The following is an 18,811-nucleotide window of genomic DNA, read 5'->3' as shown; positions in this document are numbered from 1 at the left end:
CCTGTACAGCCCTGGCTGTCCTAGAACTTGCTCTGTAGACCAGGCTAGCCTCAGACTCAGAGATCTGCCTGCTTCTGCCTCCTAAGTGTTGGGATTAAAGGCATGCACATCACCAATATGAAATATTAGAAAGATAATAGTAAAATGAACTATAATTGAGTGTAGCTAGAGTTTTCCTGCCTTGCCCACAGTCAGGACAAATCTCTGTCACCCGCCAGTCCCACAGCTGCTCAGACCCAACCAAGTAAACACAGAGACTTATATTGCTTACAAACTATGGCCGTGGCAGGCTTCTTGCTAACTGTTCTAATATCTTAAATTAATCCATTTCCACAAATCTATACCTTGCCATGTGGCTCGTGGCTCACCAGCATCTTCACATGATGCTTGTCATGGCGGCGGCTAGCAGTGTCTCCCTCTGTCTTCCTGTTCCCTCCTTTCTCCTCTCTGTTAGTCCCACCTATACTTCCTGCCTGGCCACTGGCCAATCAGTGTTTTATTTATTGACCAATCAGAGTAATTTGACATACAGACCATCCCACAGCACTTGAGGCTTAGTAACTAGAATTAGCCTGTTCCTACCTTGGACTTGGTTGCAATGTTGGTGTTTTTATGAAGCTACCAAGTGGGTAATGGCTGTCCAAACCTTTCAAATACTGTCTTGGCAAAGAAGGGAAGAGAGAAAAATTAATTGGGCAGTTTTTTAGATTAGATTTGGTATAGGTACATCTGTCATAAACCAAAATGGTATCTTAATTTTACTTTTCAAAAAGTGAATTATGAGTTAAAGATTTTTCTTTCTTACATAAAAGGAAAAATAGTTTCCAATTAACCTAAATCAACTTTATTTTAAGGGACCAAATTAGATCCTGAAAAACTACACACACACACACACACACACACACACACACACACACACACACACACATGTTCATTCTGTCTAGGAGATTTAAATATATAGCATATAGAAATAAGATCAAATACTGGGAGAGTTGACGTAAGAATCTGTAACTCATAATGGGATAATTTAGGAAAAGACAATAGAGAAGCTAATAGCAAGTAGAGTTTTGAATTGTAAGTATAAATTAACCACATAAAAAACTACACTAAAAGTCTGAAAAAGTACATGGAAAATCTTTGTGACAATATCATACACGTCGAGAAAAGAGCTGTTTCACTAGCAAAATCTGTGTTTGTTCTCTTTGTATTGAGGTCAAACATAAAGGAAAAGTTCACAGATCTTAATTGTATGATTCATTGAACTTTGGAAGAGAGCGCATGGCCCTGTAGCTAACACACCCTGACGCGCCACCCCAGAGCCGCTACTTGTCCTGTCTCCTGGTCTCCTGCCCCAGGGAGTCACAAACTAATCCTCGATGCCATCCATTTAATAAATGTATTGGTCCAATTTATTTGTACAGTGTGTATTCTTTTGAGCAGAAATTCATAAATGTTAACCCTTGCATATAAATGTGTGTCATTGTATTTTTATATTTTATCAATTTATAAATGAATGTAACATAATTTATGCCTTTTATCTGTTGTAAATAGACATTTGGTTTTTTTTTTTTCCTATTTTGTTACTATTATGAAGAGTTCTCTTGAGTATTCTTAATTTGTGCACATGAACACTTGGTTAATGTATGTATCCAGTACAGTAACTGAGTTAGAGGGGTTTTGTCTGATCAGCTTTTGTAATAGTGGACAAGAGTTTTCTTTCTTTTAAACAAACAAACAAACAAACAAACAAACAAACAAACCAAAAAACTCCAAACAGAAAGTCCAAACACACACAAAGAAAAAACAATAAGACAAAAATAACAGACCACCCCACCCCCCAGCACACACACAAATAGGGAGTTCATTTTATTCATTTTATATTGGCCAGTTGTTTTGGGATATGGGAGTTTGTCTAGGAGTATGGTTGCAAATAGTTTATGGGTTAAGAGTAGGACTTTGCATCTTCTTTCCCTTCTCAGTGCTGGGATTCTATCTGGCCAGAACCTGTATACGTCTTATGTGTGCTGCCATAGTCTCTGTGAGTTCATATGTGTATCAGTCCTGTTGTGATCTGGAAGACAGTTTTTGTGGAGTCAGCCATCACCTCTGGCTCTTATAAACTTTGCATCTCCTCCCCAAATCTTGAGGGGAGGAGTTTGATGAAGACATCCCATTTAGGATAGAGTGATTAAAAAGCTCTCATTCTCTGCACAGTCCAGTTGTAGATGTCTGTGTTAATTCCCATCTACTACCAAGCAGCTTCTCTGATGAGGATTAAGGGAAGTACTGATCTACGTGTAGAGCAGAATGTCACTGGGAGTCATATTATTCCTAGCATCTATAGTACCTTCCAGCACCCTGAATGCTAAGTGGTAGAGGTGAAGCTTCTAGTTAAGTACCAGCTCAACTTCTCCATGTTCAGTGGCATGAGTAAATGTCCTCAGCAATAGTCTTCTAGTCAGGTTGCAGAGAGCTACCAGGAGCCTTGACGGTAGCCTATGGTGTTTGAAGCAGAGGTCCAGGAGACCCCTTTGATCAACAACTCAACAAGATGTAGTCTATTCCTGGTACTGAAGATTTTACTTAGTGGCATAAGATGTCTAGTTGTGACACTGTTTCTCTCATTATATGGTGACTCCATTTAAATTCCTTTCATTCATTTATTTATTGTAGCTTCTACAGTAGTAAGTTCCATTTTTTTTTTTCAGAAGGCTGTTAGTGTTCGTTGTCCCTTCCCATATTTCTTCCTTTACCCTGCTCTTCCATTCCCTTTCCCACTTAATCCTTCTATTCTGGTATCCCTTTTATTTGTTCCTAACACTATATTCTATTTCTCCTTCCTTGAGAGGTCCCCTCCTCCTCCTCCCTGGTCCCTTACCTAAGTACCTCTATGGTTATCTGTATTTGACAAGATTTTCTAAAGTGTTTCTGTTTAATTTATATTTAGCTGGCAGTGTGACACTAGCTGCTTCACATCTGTACTAGTACTAGGAATTACCCTTTTCATTTGATCCATTCTAATAGACTAGTAGACAAGCAATAGTAACTAGTTTTAATCTCAAGTTTTAGGGATATCTGATGAAGTTGTTTGCCTTTTCGTGTTTTTATACTATCAAAATTGTGTGCATCCCAGCGAGTTTCGTTAGTTATGGTTGTTTTCCTGAGCATGGGTGAGTGTTTTTTTTTTTAAGGAGGAAAATGAGTATCTTACTAGTGGCTATATTAGTGAAGAAAATGTCTCTTACTCCCTCATCAGCGATTAACTGTGCTAACTGCTTAAAAATTATCAAGAAACAGGGAGCCCCTCTCCCTTTCGTGACAGAGTGTTGACAGGCTTAATCTTGCACAGATTTTATATAGGTAATCAGAGATGCTGTGAGTTTAAGAATCCAGCCCCATGTCATGTTTAGAAGTCAATATTGCATGCATCCTGTATTAGTCAGGGTTCTCTAGAAAAACAGAACTGATAGAATTACATATATTGATCCAATCAAGAAAAATCGATCACATGTATACCCAGAAGCTTGGGTTTGGGTTAATTCCAGGTATAGTCACATTGACAAACAAGAATAGCCATTATACCCTCACACACATTTTTATTTTTATTTTTATTTTTTTGGTTTTTTTTTTTTTTAGATTGAACAAGAGTCTCACTAAGGTGCCCAAGATGGTCCCAGATTTGAGGGTTCAACTGACCCTTCCACCTTTTAGCCAAGACTATAAGCTTAGGCTACCACCCCAGCTAGATTAACCCTTTTTTTCCTTCCTGTATTGATGATGCTGTTTACACTGTGTTTAAGAACTTTCATTTCCCGCCGGGCGGTGGTGGCGCATGCCTTTAATCCCAGCACTTGGGAGGCAGAGCCAGGCGGATCTCTGTGAGTTCGAGGCCAGCCTGGGCTACCAAGTGAGCTCCAGGAAAGGAGCAAAGCTACGCAGAGAAACCCTGTCTCGAAAAACAAAACAAAACAAAACAAAACAAAACAAAAAAAAAAAAAAAAAAGAACTTTCATTTCCCACAAGGCAATGAAGAACATTCTTTTAGATATAAGGACAATCTGGATGTTACATGCCTCTCCATTTAATCACAGAGTTGATTCAGTTGAATTGGCTGTCTAGACAGGTGTCTTCTCCCACCCTCCCACCTGTGTGTGCCTGGTGGAGAAGGTCATGTTCCCAGTAGAGGAGGGCTGTTATTTGGTCAAGCATGAGTAGCTGCACTGCCTGCTTGGAGCTCCAAATATGGGCTAAGATGATTCTATGCTTTCTTCTCAAAGTGTTTTGTTTTACTTTCTATGTTTTGGCTCTATTATCTATTGGGAATTTATGTTTGAGTTTAAGTGTAGGGGTCAGATTATTTTTTTTCCCAATGGATATTCAGTGACCCAGTATAATTCATTGCATTTCTCTCCTGCCTGAGTTTGAGTCAAATACAGTGTATTTATGGGTTTATTGATGGACCCTGTATTTAGTTTCATTTGACTATTTGTATATCCTTGCTCAATTCTACACTACTGTAGTTACTATAATTTGCTGTCTGATAGCATAGTTGTTTATCATTGTATCTCTGCAGAACAAGCTGGCTGTTCTTTTCATTTAAAGTGAAACTGTCAAATCAGTGTTTACACCAAGGCAGCCTGTCAAGAATATCCCTGAATTCATGTGTTCCCACTGAATATATACATCCATTTAGGGTCACAGAAAACTTCATAATATTAGAAAATTTCATAATTATCACCCTTGAACATACTTTTCTTTTGGTTTTTATTGTTTCTCCGTGGGGTTTGATGCTTTTGAACTTGTGGATCTTAGACACTTTTTGACTTGTTTATTTCTAGATATTTGACTTTAAAAACAAAACAAAATATTAGTTCCCCCGAATCAATTTTTAAAATTTTATTTACTATTATTACTTTGAGCGAGTGGATGTTTTGTTTGTGGAGATGGCCCTGGGCTGCAGCACACTTGTGGAGGTCAGGGAACAACTTTGCAGAGTGGTTTCTCTTCCACCTTTCTGTGGGTTGCAGGAATTGAACTTGGGTTGTTAGATTTGTGTGGCAAGTACCTTTACCAGCCAGCCATCTCATGAACTCCTCAGATTGTGTTTTATTGGTTTTGTTACTAAGTACTGCTTATAAAGTATGCTTTTTTATGTTGATCTTAGCCAGTAGCCTTGCCTCAGATCACTTGCTGTTTCTAAGACTTTATATGTACTTCTCCTTCTCTCGATGCGTATGTCATCATAGTCTTAGGAAGAAAAAAACCAGTAAAATTCTCTTTCAAAGGTTGAATATAGAGAATACTGGCACAAAGATTGATGTGTTCATTATTTGGAAGTATGTCAGTCTTGATACATTTTCTACAGATATTTTTATTTGTAAAAGAAAATGAGGTGTTTAGACTTTAAAGTTTTTCCTAGACCCAGTCTTCTTTCCCTTACAAAGGTAGTCACTCATTTGTTTTCCTTCACATACGTGTTCTGAGAGGGTATGATTTCAGTGTTCATCAGAATGGCCTTCCTTTCTCACATGATGGCCTGGTCGTCTGTGCTGCCTTCCCTCGGTGCTGTGTTTTTGAGACGTGAGTTACTCCTTCAGTTCAGCGGCTTGTTTTGTCCTGTTTGCAGTGAAGACCACGCGTCTGTCATCCGTTTTTACCGTCTGGCTGCTGCTCTGTGTGTCCATGGGAACATACTTCCTTTAAGTGGGCAAGTAACGTTTCTGTGATGCGTGTCATTTAAAGAGTTGCTGGTTCAGCTCTACGATACTTTTTTTTCTGTTTTGACAAGGCGAAATGCAGTCTTTTTCTGTGTGTGGTTTGCCAGTTCCCTGCTGGATTGTTGATCTTTTTGTTGTTGTTTTGGTTTCTCAGTTCTCTAGAGTCTAGATTTTCATTCTCAGTGTGTGGTATCTGTATTCGTAAGCTATGATCATTATCCTTTTATTCTTTCTCCTTGTCCCCCATTATATTCTGTTTTATTTTTGATTGTTCCTAAATTGTATTTGTAAGGAAATATTTCAATGTGTTGAGAATTCTTAAATACTCATTTTAAAGACTTAGTCATTAGTGTGTGTGTTTACAGAGTGCTGGCACTTGCAGGTACAGTGCACATGTAGAGGTCAGAAGACAACGGGGTTGAACTCCGCTCATCTGGCTTGCTTGGCATCTTATAGGCCCAAGATGTTGAGATTTTTTTTTAAACTTGTGTTAAAGATTTTTAAAAACATTAAAGTATAAAGACAGATACTGAGAGATACTACATAAAAAGTGATTTTGGATGTATAGCACAATATTCAGCCTTGCAAACAGTACGTTGTATTAGCTACTTACAATTTTTAGTTAAGTTGATGCTTATTGGCCAGAGGGATATTTGAATGATCATATATAGAGTATTATACCTTCTGTACTTGAGAAACATCAGACCATAACATGACTTTGAGAATATTAAGATCTATATGAAATTAAGAAAAAATAGTTATTCCTAGATGTGTAACTATTAAAATGCTTTAACAAAAGAAAGTAATTACCCTTTCTTTTTTTAGCATAATATTTTTATTGATTTTTGGGGAATTTCACACAGTATATCTCATCATCCTTACTTCCCAGTCCAGGTCGGCCCAAAAAGATTAAAAACAAACAAGTCCAGTTTGTATTGTTCATATAGTCACTGGAACATGGTCAAGCTCCTGGTGGTCAGCCTCTTAAAGCAAACTGGGTCCTTCCCACCCCTATCCCACCATAGCCATCTGTTGTGGAGAACTACACTTCAGCATCTTTATCACAGTTTTTAAGTGTTCTCTTTGATGGCTTCCTGTCTAGGTTAACTTTTTTTGGAGGGGGTGGGTTGTCACAGAAGCCTTCTGTGTCTTTCTCAACTGTGAGTCTGTAGCCATCAATACCACTGTAGAAGTAGCTTCCTTGTCCTCTACAGTCAGCAAGAACATGGATAATGAACTTCCACATGGTATCTGGTTCATAGGCATCCACTTGTCTTCTGTCATCATCGTGTGCCATGGACCTCAGCATGGTCTCTGGTTCAGGCCATGGATAAGCAGCAACATGTTCCCAGTGAGAACCCAGCTTGTTGGCATCAGCATTCATCAGCATGGCCTTTGATGGTAGTACGGGTCATAGACATCAACACACCTCTGCCTGCAGCAGGACCACAGGCCCAAACATGTTCCTCTTTCCCCCCAGCATGGATCACTGACATCAACATGGCCTCAGGACACCTTTCTTAACGATAATTGTTAAGCTACTCTGCTGTCTTTTAGGTTTTTTCACTTTACAAAGGAAGTGAGCAAATTATTTTCTTTATTATTGCTGCTCTTTTGTGCATGCATATTATAGTTATGACTTGGAAGAACATTGTAGTAATAGTATTCCTATGAGAAACAACGGAAGTGTGTACAGTGGCTTTCCATCATAGAAGAAATCCTGTTTCTTCAGTATCTAATGCAGTGCTTGAGTAGTCTAGTCTAGACCAATAGTTAGAGTTCCTAGGAAGAAAAGTATATGGCACTTTTAGGTTCAGAGCAAAACATTATAAAATTACACCTCTATAATTGTGTTCACTTATGTGCTCTCCTGTCTCTCCCAGACTCTTACCCACTGTCTACATTCTACATCAGAGTTGTACAGTTGTTATAGTCAAGGAGCATTACCTAATACATCATTAGCACTCAAAGTCCATGGTTTACATTATGCTTCACTTCTGGTATTGTACAACCTGTGAGGTAATACTATCTCAGTGTTATTTTTGCAATTCCTCAAAGACATAGGATGTGTAAACTTAATATGCTGAAAGTTGCCTATTTTTATCTTTCGCCCATTTTTGAAAATAAGACTTTTAATTTTCTTATTGCTGAGTTTTAGTTCTTTATATATGTTGGACAATGTCCTGTATGAGATATTGTTAACAAATATTTTAAGATACCTTTGGGTTTTTTTTTTCTTTCCTTTTTATTTCCTTGCGGTGTCTTTTGTAGAACAGAAACTTCTAATTTCAGTTAAATTATCTTGTTTGACAGGTCATATTTGGGTTTTGTTACTAACAAGTCAAAAAAGCAAACAAGTTATTGATGAGACCAGGAATGGTGATAGGCACCTCTGTATAACCCCAGCTCCAGTGTGGCAATGGGCATCTCTGTGTAACCCCAGCTGTCAGGCGTGGTGATGGGTACTGCTATATAACCCTAACTCTCAGGCGTGGTGATGTGCACCTCTGCATAACTACAGCTCTCAGATGTGGTGGTGGGCACTGCTGTATGACCCCAGCTCTCAGGCGTGATAATGGGCACCACTGGATGACCCCAGCTCTCAGGCATGGTGATGGGCAACACTGTATAGGCCAGCAGTGTGCCAGAATCAAAGCCAGCCTGGGCTGCTTAGTGAGGCCCTGTCTTTTGAAGAATAAATGAAAAATGGAAAAAAAAACAAAAACAAATAAATTGCTAAATCATTTATTGCCCCAAATCATTTATCAGTTCTGTAATACCACATTTTATATTTAGGTCTTTTATCCATTTTGAGTTAAATTTTTGAGGGCTTAAGGTATATAAATAAATTTATTTTTTAAATATTAAGTTGTCTAAAATGTTCCAACATCATATGTTCAAAAGCTTCTTTTCTCGGAGTTTTTAACTTCCTTATTAAAGACCAGTTGACTGCATGGTTCTCTCTTTTCTGTTCCATGTCCCTTGGTAGATACTTTGAGCAGTGCCACATAGCCTTAATTATTAGATTTCAGTTTTAAAGTACTTTGTTCTTTTCCTTCAGTATTCTTTTGGCTCTTCTGGAGTTTATAACATTCAGACTTTTCTACACTCACCCTCCAGCAAATCTGGAATCAGTCCACTATGCTTCTGATACTTTCTTAGAGGACTAAATATGCTTAACATAGAATCCACCTACAAACTGCACTTGCTGGTGTTAGCTAGGAAAGTTGAAAACTTAATTCCCTGCAAAACCTGTACATATGTTTATAGAAGCTTTATTTTTAATTGCCAAACTCTGGAAGGCACTAGTATGTCTTTCAATACATGATTGGAGAAATATACTGTAGTATATCCAAACAATGGACTATCATCGAGTAGTTTTAAGACAGTGAAACCAGTCTCAATGATAATGTATATGTCATACATCTGAAGAACATACAGGAAGTGAACTCTGAAGTAAACCATGGAGTTTGAGTGATAATGATGTGCTACTATGGGCTAATCAGTTATGATAAATACATCATTCTGCCAGGGAACTTTGGTAACAGGAGGACATGCATATGTAGAGATGGGAAATTGTAGTGCCTCTTACTCTAAAAAATACTAATTTTAAAAATTAGACTAAGTGCTGAAGGAAAAATGAAGTTTTTAAAGCCTAGAAGTACTGTGTTAACTTTCAATTTATAGACTTTGATGGCACCATTGAAGCATTTTTAAAAATTGATTGCTGAAAAGGCCTTTTCTAAGCTGACTCTAGTTTATATATGTTGGAATAATGAAGAACAGATTGTTAATATGCTGAGTTCTTTGATTCACTAAACTCCTTCCTTTAGCATCAACTTTTCGTGATTCATAACTTCAGAGAAGTGCTTTTGAAAATGTATTTTTGGGAAGAGCAGAGAAGCTGAGATGGCTGAGTGAGTAAAATACTTGTTGCCCAGGCATGAGGACCTAAAGTTCTGAGCTTCAGCATCCATATACAAAGTCATATATGGAATGGCAGTGCCTGTAGTCCCTAGTCATGGGAGAGCAGAGACAGGCTCAAGAGCCAGACTAGCCAGCTGGTGATGACAATGTCTTAAAAAATAAAATGGAAGGGCTGGTGAGATGACCCAGCAGTTATGAGGGCTTGCTGCTCTTCCAGAAAACCTGAGTTCAGTTTCTAGCACCTACTCTGAGCAGCTTACAACTTCTGACTCCAGAGGAGCTGGTGCCTTCTTCTGGCCTCTGTGGGCACCCTGGCATACATGTGACATACACTCACATACGGTAGTGGGATGGCAAGAGAAAATGGCTTAGTGGTTAAGAGCATGTACTGCTTTTGCAGAGGGCCTGAGTTTGGTTCTTGGCACTCATTTCACAATAACCTGTAACTACAGATCCAAGGGATCTGACATTCACATCCAGGTACTGCATTTGTACCTCCATACAGACGCACATACATGTATGTAATTAAACATAAATCTTAAAAAAATAAGATGGAAATATACAGAGACCTGACATTGACTTCTGACATTATCCACAGGTGTATAAATCCATGTGCAGGTATGCCTGCACACACATACACATATGTGTGCACACACACACTCACTGTACACACACATAATAAAAAATGTACAGCAGAGATACTATTCTTTATACTGCTTATGAGCATTTAAAGGAAGGGTTTTCTTTAAGCTTCCCTAGAGCATCATTTGAAGACACATTACTTGTCTCGTCTTTAAACACTATCATATTGATTTTGAAAGTATGTGTGGAGTTCAAAATTCCATTGCAGCTAGTACATCTAGGTACATCAAGTTGTAAGTAATTTAATTTTAATTGTTTCAGTACCATATACATTACTTTTTATTATTTTTGAGATAGTGTATTTACTAAAGGTATAATGTCATGCCAGGATTCAGAAAACCTGTACTCATCGTCTGTAATAAATACTAAAAATTGAGTTGGGCGTGATGGTGCATACTTTTCATCCTAGCACTTAGGAGGTAGAAGTAGGCTGACCTCTATGGGTTGGAGGACAGCCTGGTGTACAAAGTGAGTTCCAGGCCAGCCAGAGCTATATGTGGGTGTGGGTGGTAGGCGCTGGCAGTTTGAGTTGCGAGGTGTCAGCGGAGGCGGCACAGGCATGACAGTGAGGGAGAAGATGGCTTAGTGGACGGTCTGGGTGGACCTGGAGATGACAGGATTGGACGGTGAGAAGGATCAGATTGTGGGGGTAGCCTGTCTGATAACTGACTCTGATTTCAACATTTTGGCTGAAGGTCCCAACTTGATTATCAAACAGCCAAAGGACAGCATGTCAGACTGGTACAAGGAGCATCATGGGAAGTCTGGTCTTACCCAGGCAGTAAAGGAGAATACAACTACATTGCAGCAGGCAGAGTATGAATTTCTGTCCTTAGTACAGCAGAGCAAGGGCTCTGTCCATGTGCAGGGAGTTCATTTCATGCAGACAAGAAGTGGCTTGACAAATTTATGCCCCGGTTCATGAACCATCTTCATTATAGGGTGATTGACGTGAGCACTGTTAAAAAGCTGTGCAGACACTGGTGTCCAGAAGAGTAGGAATTTGCTCCGAAGAAGGATGCTTCTCATAGGGCACTCGATGACATTAGTGCAAGTGTCAGAGAGCTTCAGTTGTACCAAAACAACATCTCCAAGAAAAAGACAAGGTGAAAAGAAGTGGGAAATGATAGAAAGTGGGGACGTGAGAAGGACTAGGAGTTGGTGCCAGTTCTCAGCTGTACAGCCCACCTAGTTCTCTGGAGGCCACTTTAGTGACTCTCTCCTGCTGGTAGCTCGGCAGAACCCCACTTCTAAAGAAGAAAATTTCCAGTTACCTTTGCCTCTCCAGACTGGCAGCAGACAAGACAGTGCTATTTCTTCTAACCTGCTGTTTCCCTTACAACATAGCAACTTCTTGTAAGCTTCAGGCCATGCCCATCCCCTTGATCTCTTTATGCATTTGCTTTTCGGCCATTCCTTTTGCTTGGAAAATAAATAATAACGTTAGTTCTATTGAAATGCAAAAACAGCAACAACAACAAAAATCTTTTCAATGACAATAGTATATAAAAATACATAAATGAAAAAATTTAAAGACATTTGTAAAGCAATAATTTTATGTGCCTAAGAATATTTTAGATAAGTAAAGGATAAATTATATAATAGGAAGATGATAAAAGATAAGTAGCTTTATAAAGAAAGGAAATCCCAAATGAAACAGATAAAATGAGATTGCCAAGTTATTACAAATAATGCATTAAATACACACTAAAAAGATTATTATTCCTGCCTATCATTAACAAAGATTAAAAGGAGTAATTGTATCAGTATGAAATATGAAATTGTTTGAGAATACCATAGGGCTATTACCCTCCATCTTAATGATAGTTTTGTAAGACAGCAAAATTCCTTACATGTTTATACAAATGTATGTATGTTTATGGTCTCATACAGAAACATACAAGGGCAACTATGTGGGTAACAGGTTAAATGTATACTTATATGATAAGAACTCTTAAAAAATTAAATAGTTGATTTTTCTTTTGAAGGTAAAGGAAGCAGCCATCACAGAAATGTGCTTTAATATTTATTCCTCAGGCAGGAAACATAATGAAGTTCCTCAAGTGAAAAGTAGCTGTTGTCTAAGGAACATATATGTACACACATGTATGTTCATACCTGTGCCAGTGTAATAGGGTGTAAGGGAGATGAATGGGCAATAAAGTCAAACAAGGAGCTGGAGAATAGACTGTTTTTACTGTGTGCTGAGTGAGTTTGTTATCATTTTCACTGCAGTGAGAAATACCAGCTCTCACTTAAGCAGGTTGAACATTTCACTTTGGATGGTACATGGCAGTATGCAGTGTTCAGGATGAGTTGGGAAATCCAATAAGATGATTACATGAGCAGTGTAGATGAAATTCGAGTGATACTGATATAGATAGACAAGGGAAGATACAAGGTCTATTTTAGAGATGAAGCTGGCAATTTGCTGATGGTGTGGATAATTAAATAGGAGTCAGCATAATCTTAAAAGGGTTATATTGTTTTAAAACCATGGAAAATGTTTTGGTCTCAGAACTACCTCAGTTAGCAGGTTTTAATTAGAGAAATAGCAAAAGAGATCGATGGTTTTGCTTTTGTAATTTGAATAGATAATAATACATTTATTGAAACAGATAAGACTGGAAGGAGCCTTTTTTTTTTTTTTCATTGAAACAACTGCTAGTCAAAAATATGTGAGGATAAAAGGGAAGGAGCCCTAATTAAAAGTCTGCAGGCACCTAAACACATGAAGTCTGATATGTAGGATTAAGTGAGCAGAGGAAGAAGATACAGCTGAAAGCTGAGAGGAAGCAATGAGTTCAGTTCATAAACAGCCGGTGTAGAACTGCTTAAAGAGCCTGGTCAGGTTTGTCCAACACTGCTGAGGTGGAAAGTAAGATAGCCAGTGATCGTTGACTTTAATCACACAAATTCGAGGTCACTTAGACATTTCTTTCAGGTGTTTTTATTTTCAAGTAGAGAGAGGGCTTGGACTGGAGTGACAAGGTGGAGTTGGAAGAGAATGCCAGAGCACATTTACATGGTTGCGGTATTTGACCTAGCCGAGCAGGCTACAAAGAGACGAGAAAGGCGTACGAGAATGAGTAAGGTTAGGCATCAGTGACAGCAGAGAAGGAAAAATCCAGAAAAGTGTGGATGAAGCAACTAAAAACTAATTCGGGGATAGAATGATGAGGTAATGTGTGTGTGTGTGTGTGTGTGTGTGTGTGTGTGTGTGTGTGTGTGTGTGTGTGTGTGTGTGTGTGTTGTGTGTGTTCTTTTTATCCAGCGTGAAGTAGTTTTTGAAGGAGATTGAAGTTGTAGGAGACAAGATAATGATATAACAAACATGAAATTAGGAGTATTAGGCATTATTGCACATGAAATTTATGTTTCAATCCAGAGATACTAGGTTTGTTCATGTGTATTTGTTGATAGTTTGATAATTAAGTGTATGTTAGAAAGTCGGTTCTTGCTTGAGTCTGTGTCAGGCAAGTATGTTAATGAGAGAAGAGGAAAGGATTTATGTATATTTGAAGGGGTCAGACTATAATAGACCATCAAACCTAAAGAGTTAAAAAAAATGTGAAAAGAGATACAGTTATGCATCTCTAATTGAAAATTCCAAATATCCCAAATGTCTCCAAAGTCTGAAACTTGGGTTCTTACACAATGTCACAGTGGAAAATCTCATACCTTATGTAATGGGTTATAGTCAAAATGTGGGTACACTAAAAATGTGTGCAATTGTCTTCAACTTGTATGCATGAAGTATATATGAAAGGTAAGTTCATTGTATGTCTAGTCCAAGGTCCAGTCTTCAGGATAACTCAATTGTGAACATGCAAACATTCCAGAAATACACAAGACCCCCAAATTTGAAACACATTTTGGTTCTGAGCATTTTGAATGAGTGTTACTTGACCTATATTAACAAACTGGTAAGGTCAGTGGATCTGAGGACTCGACAAGGTAAAAGAATGTCTGGAGAGATGATACAAAAGTAAAAGCTGAACAAGACGCCATCAATGTGAACTCTGTGACATTGAGAATTTGAGATGATAACAATTATTGGTGGTGGTAGCACTGAGGATGTGACACTGAGTGATTAGGAGCAGGACTGGGAAAAGCAGTCAGGTGGTACTGCTTGAAGAAAAGTGACAGGATTCTGAGTAACTTCGTGCTTACCCCCAGGAGGGATATTGGATGGTGTGACTTCATGGTAGAAAATTGAGAGTTCTCAATACCTGAGAGTTTTGAAGGGTAAGAAGAGAAACTATGGAAGAGAAAATAGGAAAAAAGGACTTCTCTTCCAGGAACTTTTAGAATAAGGGATATATTGCTTTAAAACCATGAAAAACATGATTTGGTCTCAGAACTACCTCAGCAGGTTTTAATTAGAGAAACAGTAAAGAGATTGATGGCATCAGATAATGTTGCTTGTTTTAGACTGAATTTTAGTAGAGATGGGAAAAAGGCTTGGCAGGGAAGAAGAAGCATAGGTTAGATTGGTAGTTTGACTTAATCATTTAGGAGCTGAAATCTAGGAGAGGTTGGTTTCTGATGGTACCAATTTAAGGTGAAATAGAAGAACCACTGGTCACCTGTTCCCTTGCCTTCGGTAGTAGTCCCAGTCAAGGGTAAGAGAATAATACCTCCCTTTCAGAGCCCTTGGGCATACACAATGAAGACAGGACTGCAGTGCTGTGGCAAAGTGGAGGGGGAGGATTGTGTGGAGCATGAAGTAGAAACCTTTCACTTTGAAATCTGGCTCAGTATAAAGAAAGACTCACCATTAAGGAGCTTTATTTCAAGTACAACTAAGCTTTTAATAAAAAACCTGTTTTTCTCTGTCTAGGTCACTTTTACCAAGAGGAAGTTTGGATTGATGAAGAAAGCCTATGAACTCAGTGTGCTGTGTGACTGTGAGATAGCCCTCATCATTTTCAACAGCTCTAACAAGCTGTTTCAGTACGCCAGCACAGACATGGACAAAGTTCTTCTCAAGTACACCGAGTATAATGAGCCTCACGAAAGCAGAACCAACTCGGATATTGTTGAGGTAACACACATATTTAGTAATGTGTGAATTGCAAACAATTCTTAACTGTAAAAGTGTCATTAACTGTCACATTTCTTTGTACTTCTAAAACATTGAACTATTTCTTAGAAGGACCTACATTTGCTATTTGCTGTCTCAGTTGTTATTCAAACAAAACAAATTAAGCTCTATTCCATACAAATTTAGCACTTAAGCAGTATATAGTTTTAACCAATGATTACTTATTTTGCTTAAAAGTCAATAGCTATAATTTTAGCACATCTTAATTATTTCATTATCCTGAATATCAGTGATGACTCACATTAACCATAATGAAAGGGAAGTAAAGTTTGAACCGTCCCTTGTGTGTAGAGGCAGGGAATCCTTGTCCTGTTTTATTTGTCCACACTTCATTTAGTGTCTCTCATAGTTTTATCAACCTACTTAAGTTTAGAACAACAAAAGAAGGTTTCTGTTTGATTTTGTTTGTTTGTTTTTAAGACAGAGATTGGAGATATAACTTAGGCTGGCCTTGAACTTGCCACCATCCTCTTTCCTTAGCTTCATGAATACTTTGATTACGGGTGTAAGCCACGACACCCAATTTCCTTGAACTTCTTCCAATGACATTTGAAGTTAACTTCACAATTACCTTTGTGTATTTTTATGTTTAGTCTTTGTATTTAGAGGTTTTGTTCCATTTTAATTTTTGAAGGGAATGCTTTCATTGGCCTAGTTCTATGATATTAGAAAGAAATCACTTAAATTGGGCATTTCTTTGGAGAAAGTACTGAAAACCCTGTAAGAATGACACAGAACTGAATATAAGAACAAATGGAGTCTGAGTTTGGACTTTATAGCCAACAGTTGAAATGCAGGTGAAGATAATTATAACTATTATCTTGTGTGGGAATCAAATTTATTTACCTTCAGGCATAATAATATAGTTATGAAAATGCATTTAATTTTTTTCCCCTGAATCTTCCTGCATTTTGGGTTCTTTTTTGGATAGTGATTTAATTTGTTGCTGAGGGGAAAAAAATCTCCTTATTTAAAAAAGTAACATATTACTTTATAGTTATTAATGAATTGTTTTCAGTGAGAAGTAAAAGCATAGCATAATTACAGCTATGACCAATTTACCCCAGTTTATTTAAAGAGTCACTGCTTTGAACTTCCCATGAAAGGGGGTTGAAGGTTTTGTTGTTGTTCTGGAGACAGGGTTTCTTTGTGTAGCCTTGGCTGTCCTGGAGCTCTGTAAACCAGGCTGGCCTAAATCCACCTGCGTCTGCCTCCCGAGTGCTGGGATTAAAGGCGTGTGCTACCATTGCCTGGCCCAGTTCTTTATTTTGCTTTTGTTAATCACTTTGATATGACCATGTCCTTAGAAACACTCTTTAATACAATTATGTTTATGTCCTTTTGCCAATTACTGTTACTCAGCACATATGTTCTATCTTAGAACTTATTTGCAACACAAATTGTCTTATACAGTTTTCCCTATTAGACTTCAAGAGCACATTTTGTATTATAATTTGGTAAAGTAGATCATCTTAGTAAGTTTGCCAGAGACTCTAAATTTACTTGAATGTCCCTAATATGTTTCAAATGGCTTTTCATTTTAAACATCTAAAAGTTTTATCAAAAGTTCTGCAGCCTTTCACTGAACGAAGGAGTAGAATATGAACACACACAGTAGGTGTGCTGGCTACTGTCACTGTGGAAAGCAGTCGCCCTCTGGATCCTAACTACTCTACTCTTTCATTGCAGCAGTGTTGTTCTTGGCCTCTGGAAATTGAGGGCACTTCGCACAACCTAAAGCTAACATCTTTAGAGAATGTGAAGAATAGAATCTGGTTTAAACTTCTCAGAATTTTCAGACTACCTCAGTCTTCATCTCTGTTGTGGTCAGCAGTCAAAGTGTAAGAGAGTAAATCCCAAACATTTTTAGCAGTCTCCTATGCCCCAGTCTGCTTCAGTATATTCAGTATGAGTGAACTTGGTAGTTCAGTTACTTGTTGGGGAATTTTTTTTTTTTTTTGGAGAGAGAGAGAGAGAGAGAGAGAGAGAGAGAGAGAGAGAGAGAGAGAGAGAGAGAGAGAGAAAATGAATGTATTCGTGTATGTATTCATGTGTGTGTGTGTGTGTGTGTGTGTGTGTGTGCTTACATGAATTTATATGCACCACATGTGTGCAATCCTGGAATTGGAGTCACAGATGGTTGTAAGCTACTATGTAGTTGCTGGGTACCACACCCAGGTCCTCTGCAAGAGCACTAAGTGCTCTTAACCTTTAAATTATGTCTTCAGCCTTTACCCATTGGAATTTTGATGGTTTTTGTTTTGTTTTGTTTTAGTCTTTTTTTTTTAGATGTAAGCCAACATGAATCTTACTAATAGTTCTCTGTAAGTTATAATTTTATAGTATATAGGAGTAACTATATTATCAACATTATTGATTTGTTGTGGTAGGATAAAGTTTAAGGCTTTATTGGTGGGCTTAATTCTTTGTCTCCTTTTAGATAAGGCCTTAGGTATGCTAGTGTGGCCTCCAACTAGATGAGAATGACTAGTTCTTCTGCTTTCATCTCCTGAGTGCTGAGATTATTGGTGTGTATCCCCACACCCTGTTTATGCTGCTGAAGATCAAACTCAGGGCCTCATACATGCTAGGTAAACACTTGACCAACTGAGCTGCATCCCTCGTCTTATTTCATTGTATATTAAAGTCTTACCACGCAAGTCTTAGTCATCTTTATAAGTGAAAGGAGACCTGCCTTACAGGTTTGGATTTTACATCCAGGTAGGCCTCCTTCCACCTAAAAAGATGATGCACTGTGGCCTTGCTAGTGGTATATATGCATGAGCTGAGTTCATATTGATGCATCTGTAAGGATTGTTGGGGACCAAACTTAAGTTTACTCGTAACAGTAATGACAGAGACCTTCTAATGACCCAGACTCAAAGAACTTTGCAAGTATCTCCCTTGAGGAAATTTTAATAATAATGTTGTACGTTTTGTTGTTGTTGTCATTGATTTCCTTTTCATACAGTTTCCTTTCAAGCACTTGTAGTTGTAGGCAGGCACTTTGTGTTCATTTACTCATGTGTCCACGACATTTGAAGGTCTTCTGTGCTGCGGGCTCTGCGAGGAGCTGGTACTTTTCTAATTTGAACCACGAGAATACTGTGGTTTTAAAAACCACAGAGTTACATCTTATAATCGGGCGGTGGTGGCGCATGCCTTTAATCCCAGCACTTGGGAGACAGAGCCAGGCAGATCTCTGTGAGTTCAAGGCCAGCCTGGGCTACAGAGCAAGATCTAGGACAGGCACCAAAGCTACACAGAGAAAGCCTGTCTCGAAAAACCAAAAAAAAAAAAAAAAAAAAAAAAAGTTTTTCTATAAATAAACTTCTAACAATAATGATAATGAGGTTTCAGATTCCTTGGCCATCTCATGTGGGAAAATAAACAAATAGGTGTAGACATTTATAAGTAA

At 38.2% G+C, this 18,811-nt stretch overlaps 1 protein-coding gene and 1 pseudogene across 13 annotated transcripts in view; both read left to right on the top strand.

Moving 5' to 3' along the window:
- Window positions 1-18,811, top strand: part of Mef2a (myocyte enhancer factor 2A) — a 128,844-nt gene that overhangs the window by 58,560 nt on the left and 51,473 nt on the right. For all 13 annotated transcript variants that reach the window (XM_076544672.1, XM_076544682.1, XM_076544628.1 and 10 more), the window contains one exon: window positions 15,130-15,333. In XM_076544672.1, the coding sequence (XP_076400787.1) occupies window positions 15,130-15,333 (204 nt within the window). The remainder of the gene's footprint in view (window positions 1-15,129; window positions 15,334-18,811) is intronic.
- On the top strand, window positions 6,943-11,611 carry LOC102927803 (oligoribonuclease, mitochondrial pseudogene; annotated as a pseudogene).

The sequence above is a fragment of the Peromyscus maniculatus genome, chromosome 1 (assembly GCF_049852395.1).
Source record: "Peromyscus maniculatus bairdii isolate BWxNUB_F1_BW_parent chromosome 1, HU_Pman_BW_mat_3.1, whole genome shotgun sequence".
Taxonomy (NCBI): Eukaryota; Metazoa; Chordata; class Mammalia; order Rodentia; family Cricetidae; genus Peromyscus; species Peromyscus maniculatus.
The sequence above is the reverse complement of the archived record's forward strand: the minus strand, read 5'-3'. Positions and strand labels throughout refer to the sequence as shown.